This window comes from Sciurus vulgaris (genome assembly GCF_902686455.1).
Source record: "Sciurus vulgaris genome assembly, chromosome: 2".
Classification (NCBI taxonomy): domain Eukaryota; kingdom Metazoa; phylum Chordata; class Mammalia; order Rodentia; family Sciuridae; genus Sciurus; species Sciurus vulgaris.
In genome coordinates this window covers 133157887-133170148 of record NC_136462.1, presented here as the reverse complement: position 1 = coordinate 133170148, position 12262 = coordinate 133157887, and the positions used below count along the sequence as shown (strand labels likewise).

The 12262-nt window shown below is 34.4% G+C and overlaps 1 protein-coding gene across 1 annotated transcript in view; it reads left to right on the top strand.

Annotated features, from left to right (window-relative positions):
• The window catches only part of ENTREP2 (endosomal transmembrane epsin interactor 2), a 490869-nt gene that overhangs the window by 362793 nt on the left and 115814 nt on the right, over positions 1-12262 (top strand). The window contains 1 exon segment of the mRNA XM_079122168.1: positions 3525-3635. Within this exon segment, the coding sequence (XP_078978294.1) occupies positions 3525-3635 (111 nt within the window).

The window sequence follows — 12262 nt, the reverse complement described above, 5'->3', positions numbered from 1 at the left end:
CATGAAACTCAGTTTTAGAAATGATGTCTAATAGTAAAAAGTGAAATAAAACAAAGGAATCTGGGTTCCTAATACATAGCATAACCACCCAATAAGGAAGGAAACATTTGAGTTTATAACATCATAATTTGACTTTTTCTCTATGGATTGTACTCTAAAGATAAAAATAAATATCCGTATCAGTCTTAAACTTTCCTGTAGTCATACTTTTGGTGCTTTTGGTGGTTCTATTGGTACTGTTTTTGGTCCTGAACTGGGGACTGAACTCAGGGGCTCAATCCCTGAGCCACATCCCCAGCCCTATTTTGTATTTTATTTAGAGACAGTCTCACTGAGTTGCTTAACACCTGACCATTGCTGAAGCTGGCTTTGAATTCTATCTTTCTGCCTCAGTCTCCTGAACTGCTAGGATTACAGGTGTGTGCCACCATGCCTGGCAGCACTGTTATTTTGAATTTGTTGTTGTGTATTATGGAATTAAATGTAATACTTAATTATGTTGAAACCAAAGCTTTTTTGGCTTGGTTGAAAAGTATAAAATTGATGTAGTTAAATAAAAACCTTGTAGGTTGGAATTTGAATCAGAAACATGAGTGTGAACTCATGTTTGATAATTGAAAAGACTGAATATAAGATCATCCAAATACCACAAAAATCATCATGATCTAAATGCAATTGTCATTGAAAGGAATCTCTGCTTACTATAGAAATGGTTGATTCCATATGTAAGAAAGGAAATATATAAGATGATCCTGAAGCCTCAATGAGCTGGGAAATAAGAAAGCTACCTATCTACTGGACTTGTGTTGAAAGGACCCATGTATCAACTTGAATGGACTCTCTGGCTCTTGATGCCAGTGATTCAAACAGTGCATTTACATCTGTTGTTTATAATGACCAGAGATATAGACACCAAACTAAACAATATCTTATTAGTTACCTTTGAATGATGCTTGGAAGCCAACTATGCTATTTAACAAACATGTTAAGATTATATTTAACTCTTTATTTAATGAGGAAACTAATAAGATATTATAAGCCATTCAAATGAGAATTCAGTACCAGGTGCAATAGCACATGCCTGTAATCCCTGCTACTTGGGAGGTTGAAACTGGAGGATTGCAAGTTTGTGGCCAGCCTGGGCAGTTTTGTGAGACCCTGTTTCAAAATAAAAAAATAAAAAAATAAAAATGGGTGGGAATGTATCTCAGTGATTCAGTTCTCAGTACTGAAAACAACAACAAAGAATTCAAACATTGTGTATATATAGGCAATCAGAAATGCAGAAATAAATGTATAAATATATAAAATTGGTCAACAGGGTGATAATTATTTATGTTCCACCAGACATAATTCATTTATTCATATTGTCAAAAATTGCTTGCACACCTGTAAGTTTTCTACAACTTGCAGAATTTAAAAATAGCATACAGAAAAATGAGAGGCAAAAATATTTCAGAAGTGTACACTTAGACAAGATAGTTTTTTGTTGTTATTTCAAACTTTTAAACAAGGTTTTCTGACAGTTTCCCTCCTCTTAATCATATTATTCTTAAAAGTTATTCTTGATCACAAAAAAGGCATTCTATTAGATGTGGACTAATTATTCACATAAGTTCAATAAGAGTGCTAACCATATAGAACTCCTAGAGTTTAAACTGTAATTTGAGCATCATATCAACTAATTATTTCAAAATTTGGTAAATGAACCAAAAATTTATCTGCTGCTTCTTTTGTATGAACTCTATACCTTAAGACAACAAAACTATTGATGAAGTAAAGTTTCTTGTCTATAAATGTATTGTTCCCAGTAAGAAACAGAAAATGATAGTTAGACTAGCATTATTTTGGAAACCATAATAAACCAATTTAAGAATCTAAGCTGTCGTCAGAAATGACTGTTGGGGCATTTGCCTAGCATGCTCAGAAACCTTGGGTTTGATCCCCAGGCACCCCCCTCCCCACCCAAAAAGCTGCTAACATCACACAAAGAAAGACAATATCTGCCTTTTATTAGTATGAATTTGGTCAAACCAACCAAACCACCAAATTACAAGAAACACAGATGCTAGTGATAGAAGGCTACAATCAGAAAGTTTACGCTGCAGAAAATTCTACAGGACAAGTGGTCTAGTTTCTTTGGTAACTTTCAAGGAAACAAAAACAATAAAAGGGAAAATTCATAGATTAAAAGCTGTCTTGGTTTAAAATCAGCATACTACAGTGGTGCAGCCACATCAATGTTTATAGTTGCTCAGCTCACAATAGCTAAACTATGGAACCAACCTAGGTGTCCTTCAACAGATGAATGGATAAAGAAAATGTGGCATATATATATTCCATCATATATATATATATATATATATATTCCATCATACCTGTGTATGATGGAATATTATTCAGCTTTAAAGAAGAATGAAATTATGCATTTGCTGGTAAGTGGATGAAGTTGGAAAATATCATGCTAAGTGAAATAAGCCAAAGACTGTTTTCTCTGATACATGGATGCTAATTCACAATAAAGGTTGGGGGATGCCAGGGAAGAATAGAGTTACTTTAGATAGAGGGAGTGAAGGGAGAAGAATGGGTATGGGGGTAGCAAGATTAGTAGAGTGAAACGGACATTATTACCTCATGTATATGTATGACTGCTTGACCGATGTGGTCTTGCAATATGTATAATCAGAAAAATGGGAAATTATACTCCCATTATGTATGATTTATCAAAATGCATAGGTGCATTTTACTGTCATGTATAACTAATTTGAACACATAAAAAATTTTAAAATCTGTCTAAGACTCATAACAAACCATTGTACTCTCTGGAAGTTCACTGTCTCCTATGTAAACTGATTCAAAGTGAAACATATGAGAACTATGGAAGAAATGCAGATTCTTGAATATTTTATATTAATGAATAAGCATTATGGACATGATAATAGTATTTTGATTTCCAAAAAGTATCTTATTAATTTAGAAGCATACATTGCCATTTGTAAGGATAAAATTATATTTACTGCAAAATATTCTGGAGGGGAGGGACAAAGGAACACAATTGGCCATGAGCGATAAATTTTTGAAGCTGGATAGTGAGTTCCTAGAGCTTCATTATAGTATTCTCTGGTTTTGTACATGTATGGAATTTTGTATAATAAAATGAAAAAAATAAACAGAGTTCTTCTAATAAATACACTTTTTCACATGATTTTCTTTAATAATTTATGATTTGTTACTATTGGGACTATAGAATGCAAAGAATTTTCAAGTCAAACTTCTTAAATATTTTAGCATAATAGGTTTCAAATAAAAATCATGGCAGCTTGCTATGGCTTTTCACAGATTTTGCCTTTTCTATTTAAGATAATGTGAATTTGAAATGTTGAGAAATAACAATTCTTTCCTTTAAAACACATAGTGTTATTCACATAATTATGTGATCAACCAAAAGCCTTCTTAATACCAAATCATTTTTCCTCTGAGTCTCTCCAAGTGAATAATCAATTTTTTGTTTGGTTTATTTCCAGATAACCTTTTTCATGCTGCTTTCTGCAGTGTGTGTAATGTTGAACTTGGCTGGTTCAATCCTTTCCTGTCAGAATGCTCAGCTAGTCAACTCCCTGGAAGGCTGCCAGTTGGTGAGTAATGAATGGAAACCATTTTATACAGGTCATAACCTTTGATTTTTGATTTTGCATGAGAGCTATTTAAAAAATAATTTTCTTATATTTTGGATTCTCATAAACTTTCAGTTCATTCATCAGTTTTCTGTTTGCTTAAGGAATTTCGGTGAAGTTGATTCATTTCTATAAATTCCTCCAATTAAAACTTGTTCTACTTATTAATCAATTACTAAATTATTTTATTTTATTTCATTTTATTTATTTATTTATTGCAGTACTGGGACTTCAACCCAGGCCTCACACATGCCAAGCAAGCACTCTACCATTGAACTACACCCCCAGCCCTAACAGTATATTTCTAAGAACCTCAGTGTAGTGCTATTTTACAATAAATGTCTTCAGTGACTAAAATATTTTAACATTGGTTGCATTAATTCTTATTTGCATTGAATTTTTAAAACTAATTCTTGCAAGTAAATTTTAAGTGCTTGACCATGAGTGCATCAAAACAATATAGTTCAAATTTTTTAATTAAAAAGAGAATTTTCATTAAATCTAGAAAATTGTAGTCAGTGTGTTATGTGCATTGTGTAGGATCAACTGTTTGTTGAGTAAGACTAGTCCTGTAAATTTGAGGCACAGTTAGAGCACTTGCCATGGGTTTGATCCCCAGTATCCCGCAAACAAAAGAAAACAAAACTATAATAACTTAGCTCATGATACTGCAATGTATTCATCTGGTTGAAAAAGCATACTTATATAGTTATATAATAGTATATTTATAATAGTATATAAATAGTATATTTATACTAGTTATATTATAAATATATAATATAAGTTATATATATACTATTATATAACTTCAATTGCTTTTTCAGCAATTGAAGTGTGTATGGTGCACTCAGGAATGGATCTTCTTGCACTTCTGATTGGACTGGATTCCTAGGTACAGGAGCATTGGCATTTGTTCTTTATCTTGGAGACAACACCAGGCTGCCTTTCAGAGTCACGTTGGTCCACAGCTACACACGTACTTGCTCTGCCTATTGGCTGTAGTTCTGAGTTACAAAAAGTAATTGTCGAAGCTTCATTGTGTTATCTTCTGTTTGATGCGGCCTAGAGTTATTGATCAGATTTCACCCGGTATGATTTGCGCAGAAGTTTCCTCTATGTGCTACAGTCTTTCCTGTTGATTACTAAGGGCTATCTCAACCTGAATCTCCATCTCTGTCAGAAAGGATGACTGGCCAAGTATTCAAAACTTGGTCATCCTCTTAATTTCTAATTAGTAGATGTCACAAATACAAAAAAATCTGGTGGCCAATAAGGGGCTGGTTATTTTTTCTATGACCATTATTTGCAAAGCCCTGTGTGAGGGAGGCAGAGTAACTAGGATGAGGATCCTGTGCGTAGTACATCCTGCTTAGTCCTTGAGGGTTTCCCCTCCTGGTCTTAATTTCAGACCCTGCTTCCCTACCTCCTGTGCTGCAGGAAAGGATAGTGAAAGATCTGTTTTTCTTCTCCTTCTGCCTCAAATACCTCCACACAAATCAGTGAAAAGAACACCATAGGCCCACAGATGTGCACACCTGTGCACTCTTCCAGGATCTTTTTGGTTAGATGGTACTTGGAATCCAAAGTATTTATCTCACTTAGAGCTTGATCCTCGGTGTCTCTCTGCCCTGACTCAAACAAGGCCAGTAATCTGAGAGCTTCAGACCAGTATTTTTCACTTGCTTAGGGAAAATACAGGCAGTGGAAAGAGTTCTGGATTTGGAGTTAACAATCCAGGATGGAAGCCATAACTTCATGACCTACTATTATATAATTTCACATAAGCCACCTCCACTCTCAGCTTTCTTTTCCTGTCCTGTTACACGTTTACCTGCCTGAGTTCTTTGTAGGCTATTAGATAAAACCTACAAAACATGATACATTAAAAGTATGCTTTTATATGTTAAAAAATTACATGAAATGAAATGAAATTACATTAATTCTTTCAGTTCATTATGCCCTGCCAGTCTTTTCTGTGTATAATGTGTAAATGTGTCCGAAAGTATGTATGTGTGTGTATGTCTATATAGTAAATATGTTTGATATACTTTAATGTGCTATTATTTTCTTGCTGCTTTTTGAATTTTGAAATTGATAATGAACATTTGTTCTATGTTTTTAAATATTTTTCTAAAACTTCATTTGTAGTGGCTTGCTCTGTATGTATGAATATAACATTACTTATTTAAAATATCTGCTCTTTTTCAATCATCTTCATATAATTTCTCTTTATGGCTCCTAAAAGTACATTTGCCTGATCACAGTGAACCCAGACCTTCAGAGCATTTATTGCATACTGACATACTGTCTTTTAGGAAAACTTACCAGTTTATACTCCCAGTGTATGAGAATGCTCTTTTCCCTATACCCTTGGCAGCACTGAACATTGTCACTCATTTTAATCCATGTCAATTTGAAATGTGTAAGATGATATCATTATTTTAATTTGGATTTCTTTGAATATTAAGATTGAGTTTTTCATTCATTTATGATTATATATACATAAGTTTATGTATGTTTATATATATGCATGCAATTATGTGATATATACACATATGTATAAGTGTATGTATATATATATATTTGTGAACTATTTATATTTTCATCTTCTTCTGTGAATTGCCTGTATGTAGTACTTACCCAGTTCCCCAGTTTTTAGCTTAAATGTTTATCTTATTGATTTGTAAGAGTACTTTATGATAGTTTTTACTCCCTTGGCTTATATTGGACAATTAAATTTCCTAGATTGATGTTTGTATTTTAATTTTACTTTTTGACACAAAGAAGTTTTTGATTTTATATTCCAACTGAGCAATGTTCCCCTTTGTGCTTTACATTGGAGCCATGCTGAAGAAGACCTTTTCCTTTCCAAGATCATGTTACCCTAGTCATCACTGGTTATGGTATACTCTTATATTTTTATGGTAACTCTTCAGTATTCAGGAATATATCTGACAAATTTAACTTTTTTATCTCCATATGGTTAGGTAGTTTTCCTAAAATCATTTTTTGAGTTACCTAGTATATCCTTTGTGATATGAAATGCCACCTGAATCGCAAAGAGTCCTATGCACCAAGCAACATTAACAGAACCAAACTTCCTTTATGGAAGATGGTGGGGCCCATGAAATACTGAGGGATCTAGAGACCTATCTTAGAAACTGGTTGGTGCTAAGAAAGCTTCTGTTCATTCAGGATTCTGACTCAGAGAGGGGGCTGTAGCAGGAACTCTAAAACCCACCAAGGTACACCTCTGCAGAATAGAGCAACTCCAATTATTCTTAATCTCTTCATCCATTTGCTCTATAGTCAGAGGCCAGGGAGGACAAGTTTGAGGAGGGAGCAATCTTTTTTAATAACTGGTAGGGCACACTGTACCCACCATCCCAGACTTTTAATCTACTTGTGGAAAATTTGTTTCGTCATCTAAGTGAGCTTAGATTTTTTTTCTTTTAACAAAGATTCAGAAGGAATTAATTCGAGATTTGAATTGAAATCATATTATATTTGTAACCTTGAAGGAAACTTAACATCTGAACAATATCATGTTTTCCCATACAAGAGCATAGCATATGCTTTGGTTTATCGAATTTTTTTTTAACTTCTTCACTCCAGTTTTTGTTTTCTTTATAATACCTACTACATTTCCATATGGGTGTGTAATATTTGTATATTTTCCCTTCTGTGTAATTTAAAATTAGCTAGTTTTCTCTGCATCAAAAGTAAATACAGGAAAAGTAAAATACTATTTTTTTAACAGTGCCCAGGATTGAATCCAGGGCCTTACTGCATGCTAGCTAAGGGCTCTACACTGAGCTACATTCCCAGCCCTAATTTTCATTTTTTATTTTTTTTAATTTTAAGACAGGTTCTCACCAAATTGTTCAGCTGACCTTGAACTTGTAATCCTTCTCTTTTGGTCTCCTGAACATCTGAGATTACAGGTGTGTACCACAGCATCTGGCAGAAGTAAATCTTTTCTTTTAGGACCTCTCTCTTCCAGAAGTAACCACTGCTATTTTAAAGAACCTTTCCAGTCATTGCCTCTGCATAGTTTTGTGTATGTATCATTTTTACACATAAGGGGGTGTCCATTCTGCAAATCATTAGTCATGTTGCTTTTGTCAGTCAACCATGTAGCTTGGTGATATTTGCATATCAACAGTTGGAGATCTTCTTGGGTGTTAGAGAACAGCAGAGAATTCCACTGGACGAATGTGTGATAATTTAGTTAACCACCCCTTAATGATGGGTAGGTTGGAGATGTTTCTAGTCTTTTGCTGAAATGGACATGGCTGAGAATATTACCCTTTGCACACATTTATTACTTAACCAGTACAGAGTGGCATTGGCACTGCTGGGGAGCTGGCCCAGGTGCTGAGCATGTACTACTGAAGAAGACAGGAATGTGCAAACCAATTGAGAGAAGAAATTAGAAAGGAGGGTCCTTGTAGTCAATGCATGTGCATCCACTTTAAATTTATAAGGTTATTCCTAAATTGCCCTCCCAAGATGAGGCACCATCTTACACCTTTGTCAACAAAATGGGGCTGGGCCTGATCACCCAGACCCATGCAGACTTTTGTGTGGTAAGATTTTTTTGTCTTTGCCAATCTGACAAAATTTAAGATTTTATTATATAATTTTCATTTCTTTAATGAAAAGTGAAGATGATCATTTTTATGTTACTTATATTTCTTGACCCTGTTAATTGCCAGTGTATATATGTTGTCTGTTTTTCTGTTGGGTTGATTTTTATAATTGATACATAAATGCACTTCCTATATTAAGAAAACTGGCCATTGTTTTATGTGTTACAGATTTATATTTTTTCAGTTCTTTATTACCGTTTTGAGTTTTTTAATGGTTTTCTTTCTATGGGGAAGTTTTTTATTCATTCCTAACATTATGCATTTATGGTTTCTGGGTTATGTAGTTTTCCTAGAAAAGCCTTTCCTACACTAAGATTATAATTTTGTCACTTTTAGCATTGTGTTTTTTTTAAAAAGAAACTTACAAATTTCATGGATCTGGGATTTATGTTATTATAAATATCCATTCATATTTCTAATGTTAAAAATATACAGGTAGACCTACATTTTTAAGTTTAGTACTAAGTATTTGAAATATTTTGTTGCTCTGGTGGGCACCATTTTTTAAATTAGTATTTTATATTGTAGAAGGATATCAGTGGTATATGAGACAGTTTTTTTTTAATTACTTCCACATCAAGGTATTCAGTGTTGAATGTGCAATTGAAACTTTGATCCTATAATTTGTCATAATAAACAGTTAAAATATTATCTCCCACCTTCCAGGGTTTGTGTATCTTGTTTTGCTCTGTCTAGTGCCATTGACTAAATCTTAAAAATAGCTTTAGATAATGGCATTTCATTATTCATGTTTTTTCCTGAGGTTCATGGGAACCTCTTTTTTTAATTGTAAACAAATGGGGTACAACTTGTTTCCTCTTAATGACCCACTGCCAAGCATGATTTCTGTTAGTCTGTCTAACCATGAGCTACATAGGACAGAGGTCAGGAGACAGCAGGGGCAGCATCTCCACATCACCTGGAGCCCCGTGGCTGCATCTGCCCTGTACCCACAAGGAGTGTGCACTGCTATCACAGACGCATCACCCAGAAACCACGGCCTGTTTCCCACAACTGTTTTCATGAAACTTATGGTCACAGAGGCCCAGGGTCTGCATGCCAGCGCACAGTCATGGGCCAGGTTCACTGCACAACAAACAAGGTGGACTGGGCATTCCCTGGAGATCTCAACTCTAGTGTCCGAGAAAAGAGGCAGTGATATGAGAAGACAGGACTTTCAGGTCACTTTTCCAAGGAAATACGCACAACCCCAGCCTGATGTTACCCTTTACTTTTTTGAGGATTTATATGGGGAAAAGATTGACTGGTAATGGTATTTTATTTTACCTGTGTTTTATTCCTTTCTCAAGATTGCTCTTGGTTTAATAAAAGGTATGCTGTCAGCTTCTGAGAGATGCCTTTTTAATAGAAAGCATTTCCTTTCACCTGGCTTTTAAGATTTTATTTTTTAATCAAGATGCCTGTAAATTTTATCATCTTTCCAACATCTGTGAAATGATCATATGACTTTCCTCATTTGATTTATTAATATAGTGATTTACATTAATAGATTTCCTAACTCTGCATCACCTTTGTACTTACAGAAATAGGCCCTCCTTGGTCCTGGTGCTTTTAAGATACACATATTATGCTGCTTCATTTTACTAATATTTTATTTAAGAGTTTTGCATCTAAATTCATAAATGAGATTGACCTACAGTTTGCCGTTAGGTGCTATCCTTGTCTACTTTTCAAATCTGAAGTAAGCTGTTTTCAGAATGAAATAGATTGTATTCAGCTAGTCCTGTGCTCTGACACAGTTTAAATAATCTAAGAATTATCCAGGGCTTTTTAATTTGGGGGTTTTGATTTGACTACTTTTAAAATTTTTTTCAATAATCATTGTTATCTGAAGGATTTTAATGTTCTAAAGTAATTTTTGCTAACACATGCATTTCCAACACTATCCAGGTTTTTCTAATTTTTTATCATAATGCTATTAAAAGGACATAAAACTTAAAGTCCTTTTATAATTTTAAAATAAACCTTTTAGCAAATCTTTAGAGATAGAAAATAGACTATTGATTGCCTAGAGGTTGAGAAGAAATGGGGAGTTTGGGGGAAGGGTACAGGGTTTCTTTTGTGCGGTAATGAAGATGTTCTAACATTGTTTGTGGTTGTATGACTGAGTACACTGAACACCTGTGAACTATACATTTTAAATCAGAGAATAGTACCTCATTAAAGCTATTATGATTTTTAAAACCTTTTCCTTAAATAATTATTTGTACATTAATTTTTTTCTCCATTGAATTTAGTGTCTCTTTTCTTAAAGTTGTTTTTTCCCCAAGAAATAACCATTAGTTTTATTTAACAAGGTTTCACTTTTATTTAATCTTACTAATCCTTTATATTTTTAAGGCATATTTGTTCATTTTTTACCTTTCTCATTTGAGTGACAGCGGAAATATTCTTTTTATATCTTTTATTGGTTTTCTTGTTTATTTATTTATTTTTAATTTTTTTGTGTGATTTATAGTTTTTTTTTTATTTTCTTATTTTTTTATTTTTTATTTTTTTTATTGTAAACAAATGGGATACATGTTGCCTCTCTGTTTGTACATGGCGTAAAGGCATACCATTTGTGTAATCATAAATTTACATAGAGCAATGTTGTTTGATTCATTCTGTTATTTTTTCCATTCCCCCCACCCCTCCCACCCCTCTTTACCCTCTATACAGTAGTTCCTTCCTCCATACTTGTCCCCCTCCCTAACCCTAACTCTAACCCTTCCCTCCCCCCCATTATGTGTCATCCTCCACTTATCAGCGATATCATTCGTCCTTTGGCTTTTTGAGATCGGCCTATCTCACTTAGCATGATATTCTCCAATTTCATCCATTTGCCTGCAAATGTCATAATTTTATCATTCTTTATGGCTGAGTAATATTCCATTGTATATATATACCACAGTTTCTTTATCCACTCATCAATTGAAGGGCATCTAGGTTGGTTCCACAGTCTGGCTATTGTGAATTGAGCAGCTATGAACATTGATGTGGCTGTATCTCTGTAGTATGCAGATTTTAAGTCCTTTGGGTATAGGCCAAGGAGTGGGATAGCTGGGTCAAATGGTGGTTCCATTCCAAGTTTTCTAAGGAATCTCCACACTGCTTTCCAGAGTGGCTGCACTAATTTGCAGCCCCACCAGCAATGTATGAGTGTACCATTCTCCCCACATCCTCGCCAACACCTGTTGTTGCTCGTATTCTTGATAATCGCCATTCTAATTGGGGTGAGATGGAATCTTAGGGTGGTTTTGATTTGCATTTCTCTTATTACTAGAGATGTTGAACATTTTTCCATATGTTTGTTGATTGCTTGTAGATCTTCTTCTGTGAAGTGTCTATTCATTTCCTTAGCCCATTTGTTGACTGGACTATTTGAATTCTTGGAGTAGAGTTTTTTGAGTTCTTTATAGATTCTGGAGATTAGTGCTCTATCTGAAGTATGATTGGCAAAGATATTCTCCCACTCTGTAGGCTCTTTCTTCGCATTGCTGATAGTTTCCTTTGCTGAGAGAAAGCTTTTTAGTTTGAATCTATCCCAGTGGTTGATTCTAGCTTTTATTTCTTGTGCTATGGGAGTCCTGTTAAGGAAGTCTGGTCCTAGACCAACAAGGTGAAGATTTGGACCTACTTTTTCTTCTATAATCTGCAGGGTCTCTGGTCTGATTCCGAGGTCCTTAATCCATTTTGAGTTTAGTTTCGTGCATGGTGAGAGATATGGGTTTAGTTTCATTCTGTTGCATATGGATTTCCAATTCTCCCAGCACCATTTGTTGAAGAGGCTATCTTTTCTCCATTGCATATTTTTGGCACCTTTGTCTAGTATGAGAAAATTGTATTTATTTGGGTTTGTGTCCGTGTCCTATATTCTGTACCATTGATCTACCTTTCTATTTTGGTACCAATACCATGCCGTTTTTGTTACTA